At 38.5% G+C, this 23,730-nt stretch overlaps 1 protein-coding gene across 4 annotated transcripts in view; it reads right to left on the reverse strand.

The window, feature by feature from the left end:
- The window catches only part of NELL2 (neural EGFL like 2), a 438,955-nt gene that overhangs the window by 94,377 nt on the left and 320,848 nt on the right, over window positions 1–23,730 (reverse strand). For all 4 annotated transcript variants that reach the window (XM_043447184.1, XM_043447185.1, XM_043447186.1 and 1 more), the window contains 2 exons: window positions 10,963–11,085; window positions 8,121–8,216 (listed from right to left, as the gene is read on the reverse strand). In XM_043447184.1, coding sequence (XP_043303119.1) covers window positions 8,121–8,216; window positions 10,963–11,085 — 219 coding nt within the window. The remainder of the gene's footprint in view (window positions 1–8,120; window positions 8,217–10,962; window positions 11,086–23,730) is intronic.

A 23,730-nucleotide genomic window follows, 5' to 3' on the forward strand; every position in this document is an offset into this window, starting at 1 on the left:
GGTGATGGACAGGGAAGCCCGGTGTACTGAAGTCCATGGGGTTGCAAAGAGTCAGACATGATTGAGAGACTGAATTGAACTGAACTGAGAGCAAAATGGTTCAAAACAATGCTTAAAAAAAAAGAAAATGATCTCAGTTATTGGTAAAGCAAAGCCATCTAAAGTTTTCTTTCTTATTTAACTATGTTATCTCAACATTTTCATTCAAATTACCCTCTTCTCCTACAAAAAGATATACATTTTGCTAATGGAATTTCACTGTGAGTCATTTGAGTTAAAAAAAAATACGCTATGGCAGAAATGTTTTGAAACTTTGCTAGTTTAACAATTTCACGAAATGTAATATAATTCGACATTAATAATAAATGCTAACTATGCATACTACCAGAAAAATAACTTTACTATAAATGAATTGAAGGATTTTTACTACCTGCACTATAACAGTAATAATATGAACTTTTAAAAAAATCAATCCACCTCAACCACTTTAAAGTTACCTTGCATGTAAGGCAACATTCATATATGCCTCATGCTTTATTTATCATTTTGAAATTAGAGATATTAAAAGCTAGAAAAACACTTAGGAATACATTTAAATTTATATTCATTTAGTTACTCACCGAAAATAATTAAAAATTCATCTCATGTTTTGATCTGTGGTCAGGAAACCCATTATTTTACACACACACACAGCCATTTAACACTAAAACGTCTGATATCCTTTTCTTTGATACTGCAGTACATTTTTTTTTTTTTTTAGTTTTGCCATTTGATATCAACTTTTTCCCAGTCATAAGCATTTTAATTTGATATGTCAGCAGTTACCTATAGGGGACTGTCAACTGCTTTATAGTCATGCTGCAAATCATGACTGAAAGATTTACTTTTAGTATAATGACAGCTTCACATATTAATTAGATCATCAGACACATGTTTGCTGAGATTTAGCAATTGAGCAATAAATACAGCATGGCAGTGAAAGAGCTGTTAAACTTCAGCACATAGATTTCAAATACATTTTATGGAGTTATCCAAGAAATAATCACCCTGCGAAACCCAAGTTAAACACATGATGGAATGTTAGGATGTTTAATTAAAAATGAAGTTATGCTCTACAAGTAAGTAATCTTACAAGTGCCTAAAAAAGAAGGCCATGAAAATTAATTTTACTCAGTAAAAACACACACAAAGCCCTTTTGTGAAGTTGGTAAATGGGTTCAATCATTTCACCAAGGTACACATGATGGAGAAATAGACTAAATAAATTAGGGATGAGGGGGTTCAGAGGAGACTTTTCGACTAAAGTAATAAGAGTTGGTAAAACTCATGTACATTAAGATTGTCTCTCAAGAAATCAGGAAATCCTAATACCTCCTTCTCGGAGATTCCATTGTGAGGGCTCAGCAGATAGAATGACCGGAACCAGGCATTAACCTCCTTTCTAAGCTATCAGGCAGCACCCAACTTCAGCAGACATTTAGGTAATTCCTATACATGGGTAATCTCGGCCATGCTGATGCCTCCCTACCTCGAGAGAGAAAAACTGTCACAGAAGTCACTGTTCAAGAATGGGAGCTGAAGGCACAGGCATAACAAAAACACAGGCTTGATGAGGATGTGGACTCCTGAACATATAACATGGCATAAGCAGAAAGGAGAGAAGGAAGAAAGGAATGAAGGAAGGAAGAGAGCAAGGGAGGGAGTAAGGAAGGGAAGAAGGAGAAAGGAAACCCTGGAATAAGAATCAGAAGCCTTGAGTTCTACTAGTGCAGGCCTGTAACTACAATTAAACACCATATATAAGTTACTACACAACTATGGGCAGAAATTACCTCATCCGGTAGGTGAAAGCACAAGATCAGATGATACTGAAGGCCTCTTTAAACTAATATTTTAAAATATCCAGCAAATAAGGATATGGAAGCATCCACATCATCTTTTATTCCTCATTTATACCTTTGTTTATTTATTCAACAAAAATCTGTGGAGCACCTAATAAGCTGTAGGCCTAACACAATGTCTCAAAGATTCATAAGTGAACAAGTTATACCTTTTACCTCCATGAAACTCCATTCCTGGAGTGAAAATGAGGTGAACAGACAGAGGGACCAGAAGGTGAAAGCTGGGTAGATTAGCAGGGGTCAAATCTCAAATGTTGCATTAAGACAGGTGGCCTTTATCTCAAGGGCAGTGGGAGGCACTGACTTTTCTTCTTTCAGTGGTGATATGATCAGATTTGGGTTGTGGAGGTTGGACTGTGCATCACTTCTCATCTGAAGGTATATTTTTTTAACGACACTTTCTATTTGTAACTATATCAACAAAGTGGTGGTGTCAGAAGGTGAGGAATTAGGATCTAACCTGGAGAAATTATTAGGGCAGACACCTTGTGGCAAGTATTGCTATTACACTTTCTCAGATACGAGGCAGGAATGCCCTGCTACTCAAATAGTGAAATATGGTCCTGGGCTAAGAGATGCTAGAAAGCAGAGATAAACTATGGCCCACTGTCCTGAGCACCAACTTTACTCAATGGTGAGTAAGTTAAATATTTTATATATGGAATAGAAATGAATGGATTTATAGGCTAAAACAAGACGTTTTGAAGAAATTTTATTTACCCTCATGGTGAACCATTTCAGGAACTCCCTAGATGAAGGCGCTGTCTCTCCCTCATAATTAGTGTATTCAGAAGAAACTTTGAAAACTTTTAAAAGCACCGATATAGATTTTTTTTTTTTAAGTAGAGTATGGGGTAAAAAGCTCTTAGTATTCAGCTGCTAACTCTGTGACATCACAAAAATTTAATCACTATGAACCTAATATTTTTGCTTGTAAATGAATGTTAGCTCCAAGATAATGCCCATCTTTGCGGATATCTGTGAAGAGGAAGGTGATGTGTAGAGAGTAAAAGACACTGAAGCTAATTACTCTGCCCGAGACCACATAATAAGGAAACAGCAGAACTAGATTTCAGATCTATATCTTTATCAAAGCCCTTGAGGCCTGGCGTGCTGCGATTCATGGGGTTGCAAAGAGTCGGACATGACTGAGCAACTGATCTGAACTGAACTGAACTGAACTGGCTTTTATAGATAGTTACTTAGAGCATTGCCTTTCTTTGGGATTGGAATGAAAACTGTCCTTTTCCAGTCCTGTGGCCACTGCTGAGTTTTCCAAATTTGCTGACACATTGAGTGCAACACTTTCACAGCATCATCTTTTAGGATTTGAAATAGCTCAACTGGAATTCCATCATCTCCACTAGCTTTGTTCGTAGTGATGCTTCCTACGGTCCACTTGACTTCACATTACAGGATGTTTGGCTCTAGGTGAGTGATCACACCATTGTGATTGTCTGGGTCGTGAAGATCTATTTTGTATAGTTCTTCTGTGTATTCTTGCCACCTCTTCTTAATATCTTCTGCTTCTGGTAGGTTCATACTATTTCTGTCCTTTATTGGGCCTATCTTTGCATGAAATGTTCCCTTGGTATCTCTAATTTTCTTGAAGAAATCTCTAGTCTTTCCTATTCTATTGTTTCCTCTATTTCTTTGCATTGATCACTGAGGAAGGCTTTCTTATCTCTCCTTGCTATTCTTTGGAATTCTGCATTCAAACTGGTATATCTTTCCCTTTCTCCTTTGCTTTTCGCTTCTCTTCTTTTCACAGCTATTTGTAAGGCCTCCTCAGACAGCCATTTTTCTTTTTTGCATTTCTTTTTCTTGGAGATGGTCTTGATCCCTGTCTCCTGTACAATGTCACAAACCTCCATACATAGTTCATCAGGCACTTTGTCTATCAGATCTAGTCCCTTAAATCTATTTCTCACTTCCACTGTATAGTCATAAGGGATTTGATTTAGGTCATACCTGAATGGTCTAGTGGTTTTCCCCACTTTCTTCAATTTAAGTCTGAATTTGGCAATAAGGAGTTCATGATCTGAGCCACAGTCAGCTCCCAGTCTTGTTTTTGCTGACTGTATAGAGCTTCTCCATATTTGGCTGCAAAGAATATAATCAATCTGATTTCAGTGTTGACCATCTGGTGATGTCCATGTGTAGAATCTTCTCTTGTGTTGTTGGAAGAGGGTGCATGCTATGACCAGTGCGTTCTCTTGGCAAAATTCTATTAGACTTTGCCCTGCTTCAGTCTGTACTCCAAGGCCAAATTTGCCTGTTATTGCAGGTATTTCTTGACTTCCTGCACTTGCATTCCAGTTCTCTATAATGAAAAGGACATCTTTTTTGGGTGTTAGTTCTGAAAGGTCTTGTAGGTCTTCATAGAACCGTTCAGCTTCAGCTTCTTCAGCATTACTGGTCAGGGCATAGACTTGGATTACTGTGATATTGAATGGTTTGCCTTGGAAACGAACAGAGATCATTCCATTGTCTTTGAGACTGCATCCAAGTACTGCATTTCAGACTCTTTTGTTGACTATGATGGCTACTCCATTTCTTATAAGGGATTCTTGCACACAGAAGCAGATGAACTCAGATAACTCATCTGAGTTAAATTCACCCATTCCAGTCCATCTTAGTTCCCTGATTCCTCGAATGTCAATGTTCACTCTGGCTATCTCCTGTTTGGCCACTTCCAATTTGCCTGTTTCATGGACCTAACATTCCAGGTTCCTATGCAATATTGCTCTTTACAGCATCGGACCTTGTTTCTATCACCAGTCACATCCACAACTGGGTGTTGTTTTCTCTTTGGCTCCATCCCTTCATTCTTTCTGGAGTTATTTCTCCACTGATCTCCAGTAGCATATTGGGCACCTACTGACCTGGGGAGTTCATCTTTCAGTGTCCTAGCTTTTTGCCTTTTCATACTATTCATGGGGTTTTCCAGGCAAGAATATTGAAGTGGTTTGCCACTCCCTTCTCCAGTGGACCACATTCTGTCAGACCTCTCCACCATGACCTGTCTCACACGCTAGCACAGTAATGCTCAAAATTCTCCAAGCCAGGCTTCAGCAATACGTGAACCATGAACTTCCAGATGTTCAAGCTGGTTTTAGAAAAGGCAGAGGAACCAGAGATCAAATTGCCAACATTCGCTGGATCATCGAAAAAGCAAGAGAGTTCCAGAAAAACATCGATTTCTGCTTTATTGACTATGCCAAAGCCTTTGACTGTGTGGATCACATTAAACTGTGGAAAATTCTGAAAGAGATGGGAATACCAGACCACCTGACCTGCCTCTTGAGAAACCTGTATGCAGGTCGGGAAACAACAGTTAGAACTGGACATGGAACAACAGACTGGTTCCAAATAGGAAAAGGAGTACGTCAAGGTTGTATATTGTCACCCTGCTTATTTTACTTCTATGCAGAGTATATCATGAGAAATGCTGGGCTGGAGGAAGCACAAGTTAGAATCAAGATTGCCAGGAGAAATATCAATAACCTCAGATATGCATATAACACCACCCTTATGGCAGAAAGTGAAGAAGAACTAAAGAGCCTCTTGATGAAAGTGAAAGAGGAAAGTGAAAAAGTTGGCTTAAAGCTCAACATTCAGAAGACTAAGATCATGGCATCTGGTCCCATCACTTCATGGCAAATAGATGGGGAAACAATGGCTGACTTTATTTTTTGGGCTCCAAAATTACCTCAGATGGTGATTGCAGCCATGAAATTAAAAGATGCTTACTCCTTGGAAGGAAAGTTATGACCAACCTAAATAGCATACTGAAAAGCAGAGACATTACTTTGTCAACAAAGGTCTGTCTAGTCAAGGCTATGGTTTTTCCAGTGGTCATGTATGGACGTGAGAGTTGGAGTATAAAGAAAGCTGAGTGCCAAAGAATTGATGCTTTTGAACTGTGGTGTTGGAGAAGACTCTTGAGAGTCTCTTGGACTGCAAGGAGATCCAACCAGTCCATCTTAAAGGAGATCAGTCCTGGGTGTTCATTGGAAGGACTGATGTTGAATCTGAAACTCCAATATTTTGGCCACCTGATGGGAAGGGCTGACTCAACTGAAAAGACCCTGATGTTGGGAAAGATTTAAGGCAGGAGGAGAAGGGGATGACAGAGGATGAGATGTTTGGATGGCATCACTGACTCAATGGACATGGGTCTGGGTGGACTCCGGGAGTTGGTGATGGACAGGGAGGCCTGTCACAGTGCGGTTCATGGGGTCACAAAGTGTCGGACACGACTTAGCGACTGCACTGAACTGAACTTAGAGCAAGTGTGAGACTCTCCTCTTATAGACTGAAAGTTCAAGGATAATTATATAGAGAAAGCTAAATATTCTGTTGGGTTATTTTTAACCCAAGTTTTAAATTTTACATTGCTCATATTAATCTTATGCCATTTCACACTTTCACAATCTCTCCAAATCATTTTTTTTAGTTGAATAATGATATGCAGGATTGAGCACAGTCATTATTCATCCCAGATATTCTGGGACAGTCTTTATTTCAAAAATCCACACCACTGAAATACCCTGAAGAAGCCACTATTTCACTAACCAAACTTGCACCAGAAACAGGATAAAATACTGTAATATTCAAGGGACACAGTCACCACAGGAGTTAATGTACAGGAGAATTACAATGTACCTTGATATATGTGTGTGGGATATACTTGATATACTAGTCGAGATCATGGGATAGAAGGATTGTAGAATCACTGCACTGGAAGTATTTGATTTTGATCTAGTAAATCCAAGATAGTTAATTATCTGAAATCTGTAGTTAATAAGCTCTATGAATGATTCACATGCACGATGAGTTTTGGAACTTCTGATTTAGGAAATGATCTCCTTAAGAAAGAGCCCCATATATCAAGATAGTCACTAGGCATTTTCTGTTAGAGACATTTGTAACCCATTAGTCATTGAAGTTTGAAAAGAACCACTTAGAGGTATTTGCAGAAACAAAGGATGTAGTGATGCAGTCCTTTCATTAGCATCCTTCGGTGTATAGTGGCAGTACTTTTTCAGCAAAATTTTCACTTTCCAAGTGGACCAGAGCATTTTTGTCTTACATTTTGATCAATGTGTATATTAAACCAGATGACTGCAAGGGGGATGGAGATGGGACATTCACTGTGTCTACTGCACAGAGATTTATAAAAAGCAACAGGAGGCAGTGACTACCAATCACTGGTGGCAGCAGCTTTCTCTTAGGGAGAATAATCAGACTTTGGGAGGACCTGCTATTAGAACCCATTTAACCCAAAACAGGGCTTTCCAAGTGGCCCTAGTGGTAAAGAATCTACCTGCCAATGCAGGAGACATAAGAGACGTGCGTTTGATCCCTGGTTTGGGAAAATCCCCTGGTGGAGGACATAGCAACCCACTCTAGTATTCTTGCCTGGAGAATCCCATGGACAGAGGAGCTTGGTGAGCTACAGTCCAGAGGGTTGCAAAGAGTCAGGCATGATTAAAGCGACAGTAGGCACACAACCCAGAGCAACCAAAATTACTACTGACATGATTTTAATTAGGACCTAATAATCAATGTACTTTTTAAATTCTTAAGGTGCATTTAAATGGGCAAAACCATCTTACTTTGAGTCATAAGCTATATACTGAGTATAGATATATATATTTAAATATTTTTAAAAGCTTCTAGTATTAACCTCTATCAGAAAGAGTAAGTTCAGAATGGACTTGGGTGAGGAAAAATTAAGGAGTAGAGAACTTTAAATCGTTTGTAAATATACAACAATGAAAAAACATTAAGTGGACCAGGTAAAAATTTATTAAAACATCTCAAATGTGGATGCAGGAAGTAGTATATTCCAGAAAGTGAGCTGTCCAGAAGCTTGAACTCCATGTTTTGATATTATCATACAATTTCTAGGAATATGGGGCTCCAAATGAGTAAAATGAATTATGAAGTCATAAAATCCTAGGCAATCCCGAACATTTTTTTTCTGAGAAAGTTCCATATGCTTCTAGTTATAATAGCTGCAAAACCTCTTTAGACTTTGGGCAAATACTCAGTGAGTACCCCTCACTGAAACTTTCCACCTCCTGCGTCCTAAGCTTCCGTGTTAATAGAACCATGCTTTTGAGAGCCCACTTGAAACACTATTTTCCTCATGGATTACTTCATACATTGGTGTAAAAGTTCATTTTCTAGAAGACGGTATGATATCCTTACCTGTTTCACAGCTGTGCCCGGTGAAGCCTTGTGGGCAGGCACATACGTTGGTGGCAATACAAGCTCCTCCGTTTCTACAACCATCTTGGCAAAATGCTAAAATAATTCAGATACATGATTTTAGCACTTTATAAGGACGTAGTTCAAGATTCTTCAAACTAGCTTTTCTTTATTGCCTTGAAAATGTTGACATCAAACTACACATCCTATTATAATTTCATATTCATAATATACTTTCCATATAGGTAAGAAACTTCAACACAATTTGTAGAATAATATTCTTTCTGAAGTTAAGTGTTTCACCTATAAAAGAAAATACTGAACTTTAACAAAATCCAGTAACCTTACACAGCAGGAAGTGCATTAGAATTAGTATTGCATCTCATTATAACATTCTAAAAATCTTGAAATTAAAACTATAAAAAACGGCAACTATCCTAGACAGTTACCTAAAGAGCAAACCACCATCTAGAGAATGAGACTCAGAAACTAGAAATGATTGAATCCAATGAGGCTCTGATCATTCTACACACTGGCCAAAATGTCAAAATACTAGAAAAATGCCCCATCTTTCAAAAAGCTACAAATCCATCCTAAAGGGATGAATTAGCCAATAATGAGAATTTGCCAAAGGGGTCTTTAGGAAGAGTCTTGTATTTCCCCGCCAAGTATAGGTCAGGATCCAGGGCAAAGAAACTTCATGGCCTGTTGTGTTAGAGTGGGTTTGTGAGGGAGGGTAGTTTTTCTGTGAGTAGAAAAGGGAGCCAAGCTTCAACCCATTGCATGGGTGATGTTTTGAGATGGTTTCACTTCCAAAAAAGAAAAAAGTGAGAAAAACAAGGTAGGTAAGACTGTGTACCCTTAGAAACTTCTGTTTCCACCTCAATTTATACTTTGTTTCTGTAAGGCTCAGGGCTGCTCCCTCAGCCCAGCCAGGTCTGTCATGGATGAACCACATCAGCATTTTCCAGGCCTGAGGCAAAAGCTTTTTCTCTAGTTTTCTGGCACATGCCTCCTCTAGTTAGTTAGGATGTACTTTCTCAGAGAGGTAAACTGTAGAAATCTGAGATTTTGTGGTTGAGGTAAAAGAAGGGGCTCAAAGAGGCCCAGTTGGCTTCTTTGATTCTAGGTCCTAATCTGTCTTCATCCCAGGCAAAAACAATACCTAGTCACCAGGAATTTGCAAAGAGATGAGGAATTTAAGTCTCATAAAAAGAAAGGGTACATCATGTATATATCTTCATTGGAGTAATTTGCAAGATTTCAGCACGTTGATGGAGGACAGGATGCAGATCCTACATCTAAACCACATCTCTCCCCAGCTTTTGACACTCCCATCAGAGAGGCACGCAGGGCTGGAGAGTCTTTACTCAGGCCAGCTGCAGTCCTAATTTCCAGAAGAAATTCACAGATCCTGGAAAGTTCTCCTTATTTCAAAGAATCTTCTATCTGCATCTACTCAAGGCTTCAAGAATTCTTTACACTATGAAGTTTACTCTTCATATGAATAAGGAGTGAGAGTCAAATACAACTCAGACTGAGAAGGTTGGGCCCCCAGATGAACTCTTAACTCTCAGCACACCCAGATGCTTTGGGGAAGTCCTAAGGGTTCAGGTACACTATGCTATGGATTTAGCTTTTCTCTGGATCAGTCTAGATTCTGAGGAAATCTTTGTGGGATTCGGACCCCTAAATGAGTAGGTCTTTACAATGCTCTAAATTATGGATTTCCATAACTTTTACAAACAGAGTAATCCTCTGGCTCATCCATGTCTGCATCCAGTGTATTATTGTAGAACAGGCCTTAGACTCATGCTCCAAGGCCACACTGCATTAATAATCATTTATTGTTATTTCCTGTCTCCCATATACATTGCATCAAATAAAATTAATTTTAGTAATCTCCGTGACAGTGTATTTGAGGAATGGGCAGTTTTGAAGCTTAAAATGTCTAAATTAGACAAGTCATAAGTTTTATATGACATAATAAGAAATACGGACTTTATCATATGGAAGTCAGTATGAATTTCCAAAATAGTTTCCTCTATTTCCGTTGTGAACTAGGAGGTAAGCTCATCTGATAAAGGAAAAAGAGAGCATGTATGCAAGACAGAATTAATGGATGGTGGTAGATTAGTTGGAATATCCACTGATGGAAATGAAAAGCTGAGAATTATTGATTGGTATTGACAAACCAGGTAAAATCAGAGATGATAATACATACGAACCCAATATTCCCAGTTAATTAGCACCTAACAGCTCAAGAGAGAAAATAGAGAAGAAAAACAGTCAGACTGATCCCAAACAGATAGTTTACAGTGAATCATGGTAGTAAAACAAATGGGTTGATAGTACTGCTGAAAAAATACAGCTATAATGTTTGGACTCAAAAAGAAATATATGAACCTGGGAGGAGACTAGAAAACTGGATGAAAAGGAAAGGTCAGAGAGGTTAAAGATGAAAAATTGTGAAAAGAACAAAGGGGAAAAACTGGAACCAAAGGGACTTTGGGTTAGACAATAAAAAGTTAAAGTCTAGATTTCAAAGATGGAGCAGTTCTGTACAAAAGTGCCTAGGGTATGGTTATGGCTACGGTCTGCTTGGGAGGAACAGAGGTGAAAAACCACTGCGGTTGAGGTGATGGAACATTAAATCATTGTTGATGAACAGCTGGCCACTTAAACACTGATGTAATCCAAGAGGAAGAACATGAGCTACACTTTGAAGTTCTCAATGGCTGTGGGAAATACCCAGAAGGTAGGTAACAGTGATGAAAAAGGGTGGAGGGAAGGAGAGATGGATTGCATCATCCCTAATGGAATTAGCACTAAAATCTTTTACCTTTGCATGTAGTTCCATTCCCGGTATAGCCTGGCTTGCAGACGCAGTTGTGTCCTCCAACGGTATTGAAGCATAAAGCATTTTCATCACAGTTGTGTTGATTTGTGACACATTCATCATGTTCTGAAAGGAGGATACAGTTTTGTTACTCAAAGATAGATTTTCAAAGACGCTGCGTTTTAAATTGCACCTTTATCTTTGTTATTGTATGGCATTTCTTTCCAACAAAAACATGCACAAAGTATCTATTAAAGAAGAGTTTGCATTTTGGAGAAGGCAATGGCAGCCCACTCCAGTACTCTTGCCTGGAAAATCCCATGGATGGAAAAAAAAAAGAAGAGTTTGCATTTTGAGGTACATACATAGTACATACATCCACAAACTTTGAACACATAAAGATTTGGACAAAAGGCAAATGAATAGTAGGAAGGAAGAGAGGAGCAGAGAGGGAAGGATCGGGATTAATTTTCAGAAGTAGATCCCACAGCCAGCTGTTTATAGTCTCAGTGGTTAATATTTGGGGAATTATCTCATGATATAAATCGGCCCCTAACTTTTTCCTATAGCAAGGGAAGGATGATAGGAAAGGAGGTGTGACTGTATTGCTCCACGAATCCTGACCTGCAGGATAATGGAATTGAAGCCCTAGGAATTAGATGCAGTTAACACCCACATCCACATTTGCAAGCATAAAGATACACATGCAAACTGTTGGGGGAGTATTGGCATTTCTTCGTAAGTTGCCTCTTTCTGCAAAGGAGGTCGTTCTTTTCTTAAATAAGACAATCTTGCCTTTATAATATGTGCAAACACAAACTTTTTGAGATATACAGTCAATATGATAACCTTCTTTAACTGTGTGTAACCTGACACTTTCAAAAGCACCAAATCACTTAATACCCCCAGCTCTGCTATGAGAGAGGCAGAACCAATGTCATTATCACTAGTTTAAAGACGAGTCAATGGTGGCTCAGAGTGCTTCAGGGGCCTGCCCAAATTCACAGTCATATCAGGCAACTTCAGAATTCGAGCTCAGTGTTCAGCAAAAATGTAAATGTGAGGAATAACTACAGTAAATATGAGAAAGAAAACAGATCTAACACTAGAATCAAGATGAGTAGGAAATGAAATACAGATAAGGAAATGCATACGGGTTAGTTCAGCGATATGAAATCCCTACAGCCTCATACTCACACTGATCACCCAGGCTCTTGTATAAATATTATTCAGGTCTAAAATTAAATATATATTTTAATATAATAACATTAATTAAGCCATTAATTCACCATGATATGAATAATCAAAGCAAAAAGAAATATTGCTTTTTCACTTTAGACCTCTGAGTATTTCAAACAACATACATACTATTCTGGACAACATAACAGTAATATATCTAATTTTGAAAAAAAAACTTGCCTTTGACATATGCAGTTGAGATTGGACTACCATTTAACTATTAAAATCAGATGCACTTTATTTTTTTTTTTAAAGGTTAACATTTCACGATTCTATGTCCTGTGTTAAATAAGCACAAAGTTGGGTACCTTTAACTATAGCTCTATAATAACTTTATAAAGATTATTCCCAATAACTTTTCAGAGAACAGAGAGATTTCAGTCACTAAGGTTTTAGAATTATAGTAATAGATACCTTATTCTACAAATTCCTGGATGAATTTCCCCCAATTATATAAAATTCCACTTTTATTATCTAGAATCAGAATATTTCAGAGATTTTAATAAATTTATGCATACTGATGGCAGCCTAGAAAACAGCTGGATTACAAATGAGTGTCCTAACTAGGGCTACCCTTGGACACGATTAAATATCGGAGAGACCAGAACGGGCAGCCTACCTACCTCTGAGTTCAGCGGCCTAAAGCAAAATAAATCCACACTGTGTAGTTTGCAGCTGCTGCCAATCTTCTTTCCAGTGCAATTCAAAGAGCTGCAGTTAATCTATAAATCTCTATATGGACAGCTACCGGCCCTTTAAAGACAGCTGCTGATTGATTTGATGCTCTTTTTATCCCTGCCTTGCTTGTCCTCTTAATTAGATGATACCCACTGGGTAGAGGAAGGGCCTAACAAGATTTAGTTTAGCATCCAGTGTGGTAATGTTCAACAAATGTAAATAACTGCACAAGCCGGGATCTGGTTCCCTCTGTTCTCCTTTACTCACAGCATCCACTGAAATGATCAAGTGGGTCCTAAGCAATTCAAGGTGAAGACAGTTTTCAAATGTACCAGTGCACATCGGTGCAAACGTTGTTCTCTTGGCCTTCAGTGCCTGCCCCATGGATTCTCCTGGAAAATTCTTACTACTTTTAAATTCAGTTCAGTCACTCAGTTGTGACTGACTCTTTGCGACCCCACGGACTGCAACACGCCAGGCTTCCCTGTCCATCACCAACTACCAGAGCCTACTCTAACTCATGTCCATCACATCGGTGATGCCATCCAACCATCTCATCCTCTATCATCTCCTTCTCCTCCTGCCTTCAATCTTTTCCAGCATCAGAATCTTTTCCAATGAGTCGGTTCTTTGCATCAGGTGGCAAAAGTATTGGAGTTTCAGCTTCAGCATCAGTCCTTCCAATGAATATTCAGGACTGATTTCCTTTTGGATTGATTGGTTGGCTCTCCTTACAGTCCTCTGGACTCTTGTGAGTCCAAGAGTCTTCTCCAACACCACAGTTTAAAAGCATCAATTCTTCAGTGCTCAGCTTTCTTTATGGTTCAGCTCTCACATCCATACATGACTACTGGAAAACCATAGCTTTGACTAGACGGACCTTTGCTGACAAAGTAATGTCTCTGCTTTTTAATATGCATGTCTAGATTGGTCATAGCTTTTCTTCCAAGAAGCAAGTATCTTTTAGTTTCATGGCTGCAGTCACCAACTGCAGTGATTTTGGAGCCCCCCAAAATAAAGTCTCTCACTGTTAAATGACATATTTTCTGTGAAAATATCTTTCTCCTACCTCCTGCAGAGTTGGGGGCTTTGTCTGCTTTTCCTAGCACAAGGCTCTCTTACTATATTTTATCTTAAGTATAGGCTTCTCCTTGGTCCTCTATTTTCATGCACCACTTGGGACTGTGAAGTTTAGGAAAAGAATTTTACATTTTTCTTTGGATTTCATTTCAGCATTCAAACAGTGTTTTGAATAAATGATTAAAAAAAAAGAATGACCAGATCAGGAAAGCTAGGATACCCTTCCTCTATTGTTATCATTCAAGTCAACCTAATCCATTCAACTGTAGTGTGTGTGTGTGTGTATGTGTGTGTGTTTGTGTGCACTCAGTTGCTCAGTTGTATCTGACTCTGTGGCCCCAGAGGCTAAAGCCCACCAGGCTCCTGTCCATGGGATTCTCCAGGCAAGAATACTGGAATGGATGGCCATTCCCTCTCCAGAGAATCTTCCCAACCCAGGGATCAAACCCCTAACTCTTGTATCTCCTATGCTGGCAGGTGGATTCTTTACCACTGAACCATCTGGGAAGACCCATTCAACTGGAGACTAGATATCAAATGGAAAGCTACTGAAACATAAGCTGTTTTTTTGTTTTGTTTTGTTTTTTTGTTTGTTTATTTATTATAGTGTTTTATTTGGTTTGGAATATTTCAAATGTTTACTAAGATAGCAAGACACACTTTGAAAACAAGTAATGATTCCTTTTCATCACCACTTTAATTTTTTCACACAACTTAAAGTTGGTCATACTCACAATTATCGACTAAGCTGTGATCTTAAGAAAAGTCTTTTAAAATGCCTTTCCTGAAATCTCACAGAAGAATTAACTTTAATTTGACAGCTCTTTACAAAAGAGAATGTGAATGAAGCAAGGAGCAAATATCCTATAAGGTTATCTCAATAAATAGTTAATGATTGCTGTGCCATATCCAGTTTTGGTCAAATGTCAATTTTTTTTACCCTTTCCCTGACTAACATATCCCAAAAAACTCAACCACCAACCCACCAGTCAGCCTATCCATTTTAAAAACTTCCTCCAACATTTTAAACATATAACAGATAAAATAAGAAGGGAAATATTATGTCAGAATTTAAATCAATATTATATACCAGTGTTTGAGAAGATCATGTCAGGATGTAAGTGTGAATGAATTCCAAGTTTTATTTCACATATAGTGAAATGCAGACATTTCAGGTATGATGTTCAGAATATTCAATCCATCAGATTCAATGCTATCTTCATATCCTCAGATGAAATGTCATTGTTCATGTGACATGACAGTTCAAACAATAGCTGGGATTGAAACCAAATGCACCCTTTTCTTTTTCTTTTCACTAAAAATATTAGCGCATAATAGCTTTAATCAAAATATAATCATTTTTGTATCTATGCATTTTAAACTTAGTAAAATGGAAAAGAAATATAGAAGGAAAACTCCATCCTTTAACAGTTTTAAAAAGACAGTAATATGGGTGTCAATTATTATAGTACATTCTTTATAGAACAGATAATCTTACAGTGATAGCTGGCAAAGATTTGTCTTGAATACCATAATTTGCTTGCTCTGCATCTTCACATATATGTGAAACTGATTTTATACCAGTGACAAAGGTCAGCACAGTAAAATTCATTTATGAAAATAAAGTAATAATCTACACACCTGAATTTATGTTCTAATCAAGAAGTTCACTATGACACAAAATGCAAGTACTACAGAAAACAGGAGTGAAAGTAATTTAAGTATATCTACAATTCAATTAAATACAACTTTTTCAATGTCTATTTTTCAGTGTCTACTTGTATTAGGATTTTCCTGGGATTAAAAATATATTTATAAGTAGTAGTTACCCTCACAGAGCTTATAATTTAGTTGGGGAGATTAGAGAAAAACATAAAAGCCATACATGGCTTCATTATGAGAAATGCTGAAGCAAGGAATTAATCTCTGTTTAAAAATGTTGTTGAGATCAAGGGAGAAAGTCATTTCTAGTTGGGTAAGTGGGAATACAAGAATGATTTTATGCAGAAGGGAGCATTCGACACAGATATTTTTTATGTGTGTGAGGGAAAGATACATATTCTAAATTAAAACAGCACTTACATATTTGCTTCTTTTCTTTTTGGAATCTTGAGCCTCTTACAAGTTTGAATGAACTTCAGTGATTTATAATAATTGTACCTCTAATTCAGTGCTTACTACATACTACACACTTTGTAACAAAAACCACTTAATTTAATCCTCATATTCACAAGGAAACATTATTATTTTTCAGAAAGTTAAACTTGTCTTGTAGATGTTACCTATCTTGCCTGAGACCACATGGCTGATAACTGCTAGAGCTGTGAGTCAGGACATCTGACTCCAAAAAGCAGTCTACTGATTGCTATGCAATAAAGCCTGCTGACATTTAATGATATGTCTTCCCTGATCTATTTTTTTATTCTATTGATCTTCTATGTAATTATCCAGAAATTTTGAATGTTTACACATTAGAAGTCTTCTAATGCTTAGTGATTAGGAAGTTATCACTGCTGTTCAGTTGCTAAGTCGTGTCCAACTCTTTGGGAGCCCCTGGACTGCAGCACGCCAGGTTTCCCTGACTTTCACTGTCTTCCAGAGTTTGCTCAAACTCATGTCCATTGAGTCAGTGATGCTATCCTCATTCTCTTTTGTCCCCTTCTTCTCCTGCCTTCAATCTTTCCCAGCATCAGGTCTTTTCCAAAGAGTCTGCTCTATTAGGTGGCCAAAGTATTAGAGCTTCAGCTTCAGCATCAGTCCTTCCAAAGAATATTCAGGGTTGATTTGGTTCAGGATTGACTGATATGGTCTCTTTGCCATCCAAGGGACTCTCAAGAGTCTTCTCCAGCACCACAGTTCAAAAGCAACAATTCTTCAGCACTCAGGTTTCTTTATGGTCCAACTCTTACATCTGTGTATGACTACTGGAAAAACCATAGCTTTGATTATATGGACCTTTGCCAGCAAAGTGATGCCTCTGCTTTTTAACATGCTGTCTAGGTTTGTCATAGCTTTCCTTCCAAGGAGCATGCGTCTTAATTTCATGGCTGCAGTCACTGTCCACAGTGATTTTGGAGCCCAAGAAAATAAAATCTGGCATTGTTTCCACTTTTTCCCCATCTATTTGCCATGAAGTGATGGGATCGGATGCCATGATCTTAGTTTTTTGAGTGTTGAGTTTTAAGCCAGCTTTTTCACTCTCCTCTTTCATCCTCAACAAGAAGCTCTAGCTCCTCTTCACTTTCTGCCATTAGAGTGGTATCATCTGCATATCTGAGGCTGTGGATCTCTTTATTGTATTTTCTAATACTTTGAACACTAGAGGAGCCTTATTCAAAATTATAGAACTCCATAGGACAAAGGACTGAGGTAATTTCAGCTTATACTAAAATTCACATTTCACTCAGTTGAGAGACATTTTCAAAAATAAAGGAAAATAGCAGTATGGTCAAGTACAAATGTTTGAAAAACAAAGTAACTGCCTCACAGAACCTGGATACCAGCACTGCTTCCCTCAAATTAAGTCTTTGGAAGTTCAACCTTAATGCAGTTTGGCAAACAGATATCTCCAATGTCCAAGAGTCCTCTCTTCAGATACCAGTAGTTAGGCTTTGGTAATGTCATCCTTTGCTTCTGGATAATTCTGGTTTATATGCCTGTAATATACCAGATCCTTTGGCTGTCATCTTTACACAGTAATTTCCACTCTTCTGGTAACAGAATGCAATATATCTTCATAGCTTTATAACTGGCCCAATACTCTCAGAGAATCTTTCTTTTCCTCTGATAGATTTCTCCAGTAATTATATTACCTATGCTGCATCTTCTGCTCTCTTGTCTAAACCCAGAAATGCTGGGAAAACAGCAGCTATCACACTAGACAGGTGCAAATTCCACAAAGAAAACTGCTTCACTCTCTTTGAACCAAGTGTTTTCTAGACTACAAGTTCACAATGAGCATATTCTCTCTTTGAATGTGGCAAGATGTGGCTCTAAATCTAGTGACAACCGGCCTCAGGCCTTTACTATGATCTGATTATTAGAAACCTGGGAAGAAGCTCCATCAGGCTTAAGACTGGATAAGTCTTGCAGCAAGGAAGCCCACAGAAGTGCAAATTTTTCTTGAGGAGCTCTTAATAACATCATCAAACTATATGGTTAGATTGGGGATTTATCTCAAAAGCAAAGAACTGCTTGGTTATTGTCCTCTCACATTTCTGGAAACCATATTGCTTGCCTGAAGGTATCAAGGAGGTTTACAGAAGCTCATCCATGAGTTTCAATCGTATGTGTCCCCACAAAAGTCAGTGTGCTCTGACCTGTAAAGAGCATCAGAACATGATAGCCAGTGGGTCTGCAACCGAGATCTCTTATTTTTCTCTCAGAAGAATGGCAACAATGATGAGTCCCCAGATAATACATGGCATCTCTGTTTCTCAAACAAAATAACTATGGATTTGACCATAGCTCCTTGGCTTTCCTGTTGGCTCAGTGGTAAAGAATTCCCCTGCAATGCAGGAGATGCAGGAGATACAGGTTCGATCTCTGGGTCAGGAAGATCCCCTGGAGGAGGGCATGGCAACCCACTCCAGTATTCCTGCCTGAAGAATCCCATGGACAGACAAGTCTAGTGGGCTACAGTCCATAGAGCTGCAAAGAGTTGAACTTGACTGAAGCAACTTAGCATGCACGCATAGCTCCTTAGTACATTCACAAGATAATAATTCAATGGAAGGTCTTTTCAAAGTGAGTACAAACTGAATATAAAGAACGTCTCTATTACAACTCAACAATTTTTAGAGAATTTGGGAGCCTATTGGAAAGAACTTGAAGTGCTTCCTTCTCTCTTCTCCTTTCTTCCTCCCCCTCCACAAATATTTAGTGATCTGGTATGTGAAGACATAGTGCCCAATGATGCCAGTAAGACAAATCTCTGAAATCAAACATCTGTCCTAATGATTAAAGAAGATTGTTTCCATTTATCAGTTTAAAATGACCCCCTTCAACTGTTCTGTAAGGGGACCCTAACTACATTTGAAGGACAAAGTAGAAATATGAGAAAATTATGTACTATTATAATAAGCAATAGCAGGGAGGTGACATGCTACATATGCTTTCCAGACAGGCTTGGCTTGAGATGCCGTTTTATTCCAAGTTCTCAGTGGCCGTGAGAAAGTTAGCCGATCTTTCTAAGTTTAAAATGAGAAAATTAAGACCTATGATAGAGAACTGTTGCAAAGAATAAACTTAAATGATGAAGGTAAACACACTGGCAAATAATAGACACTCAATGGATATTAGTTACCCTCTCATCTCATTACCTACTTCAGTAGGAAAATTCATTTTGTGTTTATTAGCAAATGGACAGCTAAAGATAATATCCCCTCTTTTCTATTTCAATTATTTGGAGAAAACCTAAATGTCTTACAGAATTTGCTTTCTTCATAATCTTTTCTGAAATCAAATACATTCTGGACATTCTTCTGTTTTCTAAAATGCCACTGAAACAACATTCAGTGGTTACATTAAGGGAAAATGCCTCTATCAAACCTACCCGGAGCTATTCATTTTGTTTCTTATAATTACCATACTTACTCACTTTTATTAGAGAGAAACGTCTATTTATTACAAGGTCATTTTAACAGAAATCTACTTTTACTTTTAACACTATTCAAGCAGCTAAAAGAAATTATACTTTGAGCCTGCTCAATGCCTACAGCTGTAGCAAACCCACTAAAACTCATTTTTACACCCAAGCATTTCTTGTTCAGTACTCAAGTTTCCTGTTCACTGACCACACCAATTCAGTACTGACTTCTTGTTATTCTTCAGTTTGTTCGGCCAACTAGGAATTTGTTAAATTTCCTTCCTTGGACATGCTTGGTTTATTTTCTTCTAGTCTTTTCACTCTGTGTTCAGACTTCTTGCCTAATCCTTATTTGATCAAGAATCTTAACAACCAAAGGACAAATTTCCTCTTTACCCTTACAGTAATTTCACAAAGAAATTAAAATTCAGTTTTTATGGCAAAATCTTACTTTGCCCTATTTTGTGTTTCTTGAAGTAAGCTTTGTCTGAACACAACGTAGGGTAACAAAATACTTTTAAGCATCAACCAGGTGATTTTCATTTGTTCTTTCAACACACATTTATGAAGCTTCTGCTATGTGAGTCTAGTGCTCCAGAAGTGGCAAAGATGCATCAAACTGGGATTTGTGACCTCAAGAAACTTTTGAACTATTGCAGGATTGATGATGTGAAGAGATAATAACTATGAAATACTGCAGCTATTGATTAGTGTGTAAGAGATAAATAACAGTAATAATGACAGTAGTTAATTCCTAAGTGCTTACTACATACTCTAAAGCATTACATTAAGTGCATTATATACATTATATACATTGTATGTATGTATGTATAATGTATGTATATACATTATATACATATACATATAAGTGCAATACATTATATGCATTATCCCCTTCAGTCTTCACAAAAATCTTTTCAGATTGGTACTATTATTATTCCTATTTTACAAATAGGAATTAGAGCTTTCTCAGAGCAAGGACATTTCCTGGCCAATGTCATATAGCTGGGAGGTGATAAGACCACGATTTGCCTTCAGTGTTAAAAAAAAAACACAAAAAAACAAAAAACTACAACCTATAAACAGAGATCTCAAAAAGTTTAAGGAGGAAGAGATGAGGAACAACTGAGAGGCATTCCCATAATTCCGGGAAAATGTCACGTGGCAAACAGGCCAAACAAGTGGGTCTTGAAGGACAGAAAGAGTTTTAACAAGAAAAGAGTAAAGATGGAAAGGAACATTCCACATGGGCAGAGCATGGGTGCAAAAGCCACCAGATGAGGTACAGTCGGGCCTGAAGAGGCTGAGCGGCTACAGGTGATGACTCACAGTGAAGAGTAAGGAACAATGTGAACAGGGTCAGGAAAACAGCATGATTTTATCAGGTGGACAATAAACAGCCACTTCCCCTGTACAATGCAAAGTGGGATCACAAAGTCAGAGTTGATTTTAGGGAAATTAACAGCAGTATGCAGTTGAGGAGAGAATAACTTTCCTTGACACGGGGAGGAGTCCTACGTTAGCAAGCCAAACTCCCTCTCTCTCCTTAATCCCTCTTTCTTCCTTTTATTCTTCTCCTTTTACATTGGTGTTAGGTTATTACTGAGAGTTGGAAAAAAGTGTCTGTGGGACACTGAGAGTTGCAACAAAGGGATACAGAGGAGGAGGAGGGGTAGTGGAAGGGGAAGAAAGCCAACAGACAGAAACTGAGGGCTTATTGCCTGCCAAGCACCGCCTTGGGTGATGCCCAGGTACAGTGTAAGGAAGTACTGCCAGGACACAGAAAGAGGAGCTGGAAAGTCAAGGCAGATCATAAGACTCAAGTCCCTTTAAGGCAGCAATTGTGTCTTTCATTTTATATGTCCCAGTTCCTCTACTCTTGTGGAATAAAACTATGTTGAAAGAGGGCCTACAATAAAACGAACACAGTGATGCGGGGAGAAGGGCAGGGTTAGACACAGAACTAATGCGCCCCACAGTGAATCCATTTTTGAGCCACGAGGAATAAAAGCATTAAAAATAGCTCGGGTTTCAAATCTGGATGACCAGGAAGGTGGTGGTGAGATGAATAGAACTGAGAAAGCAACTTAATTTTAGGGGTTTTGTTACTTTTATTCTCATTTTAGTTTGGTTTGATTTGGTTTTTATGGAAAAGAAGAAAATAGAATTAAGAAGTAAAATATAAAAGCACAGATCATATTAGAAGTTTGAATTTACTCGACTGATGGTGACAAAAAACCAAGAAAACATTCCTCAACCAAAATCTGTCTCATAGATAACCCCTCGATGCTAAAGCCTTGGGTCTAATCCATCAATTGCCCCAACATCCAACACAATGACTGGGCCATCACTGATCTCCATGAGTGTTTGTTAAGGACTTAATCAATCACTATGAAGTATGTCTCTAACACGCAAAACATTCAGTGACCTGCTAATGTCAAGGTACGTGTTCTGCAGCGACAATTCTGCCCATCTCCTGCTCTCTTTCCCCTTCCCCTCAACAGTCCTGCTGCTTTCTCTTAAAACACCTGCCCCATTCTCATTCCCTTACTCCTGGCACACAACCTTCCCAACAGCTTCACAGAAAACATCCAGGTCATCATGAAAGAACATCCTCAGATTTCCCATCCACAGGTGAATCTGTAGCTAAATGTATCCTCTAGGTTTTTCTTCCTCTCAAACTGGGAATCTAGGCATCACCATAGACTTCTCTGGGGCTTCCAGGTGGCACTAGTGGTAAAGAATCCGCCTGTCTAAAAGTGGATTTTAGTCTAAAAATCTAAAGCAGGTAGACTTAAGAGACACGGGTTTGCCCCCTGGGTTGAGGAGACCCCCAGGAGGAGGGCATGGTGACCCACTGCAGTATTTTTGCCTGGAGAAACAGAGGAGCCTGGCAGGCTGCAGTCCATAGAGTCACACCGAAGGGACACAGCACATACCCATACACCTCTCTGCGCTTCATCCCAACCACCACATCCAAGGGCCAGTTCATCCAGATTCTACTTCCTTGGCTGTTCTCAACCTTATCCCTAGCCATCAAGACACCACTTACTCATCAAGACTTCCATTATGAAACTTTGCTGTCAGCAAACTGCATCATTTACAACTCCCCCATGGCACCCGTTTATTAATGATGACATCGACTGAAATCCTACTAATGGCCAAAGATCATACCAGCCAATCCCTATATATTTCACACAGGCATCTGGGTTCTTTGTCTCAAAGGCTCTTCCCCCCTTTCTTTGTCTAACTCTCCTACTCATCTACCACTCAGATCAAACAAAACTTCCTTCTTCAGAAAACCTTTCTTAAAACTTCCTCAGTCTAACTTAGTTGAGCCCCTTAGGACAGGCTTAATGACATCACAGCATTTAAAAGCCACAGTAGCAGTATTAAGAGTAAGGACTTTGAAGTCAGGTTACCTCAGTTCAGATCCTGGCTCTGCTTTTTACCAGTTGTCAGATCTTACATAAATTATTTAATCTCTTTACATCACAGTTTCCTCCTCTGTTAAATGGACCTAACAACAGTACAAGGAAAATCTCCAGCAGAATCTGGAGGGGGCGGGGGTGTGCGTCGCTTAGGCGTGTCTGACTCTTTGCTACCCCATAACCCTCCAGTCTACAGTAGGATCTGGCTTAGTACTCAGTATTCCAATATTTCTGTAGCAAAGGTATGACTATTCATATCAAATTGGATAAAGATGAGAAAATAACAGGCATGAGATCAATTCTGCGGCTAAATGAATTAAAAAATAAAAACAATCAATGTCCAGAGCTCCCTGTGACATTCTGGAGTTCAGAACTGTAGATTGGGGATTGTGGATCTGTATGTTCTTCAGAGTTACCTGAGGTAATGGATGAAACAATTCAGTGCAGGAAAGTTTCATAAATTAGCACAAGCTTAGCCCTTATCACACTGTCAGGAATTTTTCTTTGATAATTCTTTTACCCATTCCCCATGAATCAGTATACTCCCTGAGATAGCAAATTTTTTTATAACAGATCTTTGAGTCCTCTGTTCTTGCCATAACATCTGACATATTTTAGGTGCTTGGTTAACATGGATTCAAATATTGAAATAAATATTTGGCTTCAATCTATACAAAATCAATCTTTTCAACTTCTCAGAGTACTTCACAGTGGGTAGTTTCCATTTTATTCATTCCAAATCCATGTACCATGCTT

Source organism: Cervus canadensis, chromosome 25 (genome assembly GCF_019320065.1).
Source record: "Cervus canadensis isolate Bull #8, Minnesota chromosome 25, ASM1932006v1, whole genome shotgun sequence".
In the NCBI taxonomy this organism is placed as follows: domain Eukaryota; kingdom Metazoa; phylum Chordata; class Mammalia; order Artiodactyla; family Cervidae; genus Cervus; species Cervus canadensis.